This window comes from Naegleria gruberi, assembly GCF_000004985.1.
Source record: "Naegleria gruberi genomic scaffold NAEGRscaffold_14, whole genome shotgun sequence".
Classification (NCBI taxonomy): Eukaryota; Heterolobosea; class Eutetramitea; order Acrasida; family Naegleriidae; genus Naegleria; species Naegleria gruberi.
In genome coordinates, this window is record NW_003163313.1 from 779,424 (window position 1) to 780,487 (window position 1,064).

The following is a 1,064-nucleotide window of genomic DNA, read 5'->3' on the forward strand; positions in this document are numbered from 1 at the left end:
TATGGAAACACTATAACATTCAATCAAACTCATTAATATAGTAGCAAATACCAATGATAATCATATATAATTGAAATAATCATGTTTGGAACCATATTCAGACTTGCGGAAGTCAACTTGTGTGAAATTGACAATATTTGTAATAGAAGGATGAATATCTTACATGACTTAATCCCACTGATTGATACATGTCTAATTATCATATTTTATGATATGTAATTGGAATAATTGAAATTTATCATATATATAGGGAGATAACCAATTAGGATGAAAGTTGGGGAAATTACGCTCACTATTTACCAGGTAAACATTTTCAATAGGGACCTATATATTTTATTTGATAATATCGTATATCTATGTATTTTATCGACATATAATTGGTTTCATGATTTTATTTTCTATATTTCCAATTTGGGAAATGTTGCAATGTCTAATCTCAATTGAAATATGGCCATAATACCAATTATTGATTATACATCATGAAACTGATATTATAGACTCTAATTGATGTTAATAGGGTTTGGGGGTTTTGGGGTTTGGGTTTGGGTTAGACGAAAACCCATCGACGACTAACGAACGGCCAATATTGAGTATCTGAATTTCATATATGTCATTCAAATATAAATAAAAAGCTTTGGGTTTGTGGGGGGGTTGGGTTTGGGTTTGGGTTTGGGTTTGGGTTTGGGTTTGGGTTTGGGTTTGGGTTTGGGTTTGGGTTTGGGTTTGGGTTTGGGTTTGGGTTTGGGTTTGGGTTTGGGTTTGGGTTTGGGTTTGGGTTTGGGTTTGGGTTTGGGTTTGGGTTTGGGTTTGGGTTTGGGTTTGGGTTTGGGTTTGGGTTTGGGTTTGGGTTTGGGTTTGGGTTTGGGTTTGGGTTTGGGTTTGGGTTTGGGTTTGGGTTTGGGTTTGGGTTGGGTTTGGGTTTGGGTTTGGGTTTGGGTTTGGGTTTGGGTTTGGGTTTGGGTTTGGGTTTGGGTTTGGGTTTGGGTTTGGGTTTGGGTTTGGGTTTGGGTTTGGGTTTGGGTTTGGGTTTGGGTTTGGGTTTTGGGTTTGGGTCTGGGTTTGGA

At 37.6% G+C, this 1,064-nt stretch overlaps 1 protein-coding gene across 1 annotated transcript; it reads right to left on the minus strand.

Moving 5' to 3' along the window:
* Positions 1-614: 614 nt before the first annotated feature.
* NAEGRDRAFT_47800 (uncharacterized protein) lies at positions 615-1,053 on the minus strand (the record flags this gene model as incomplete). Its single annotated transcript, XM_002679371.1, has 1 exon — positions 615-1,053. A coding segment is annotated over one exon (438 nt), but the record flags the coding sequence as incomplete, so codon positions are not given.
* Between the last annotated feature and the right edge of the window lie 11 nt (positions 1,054-1,064).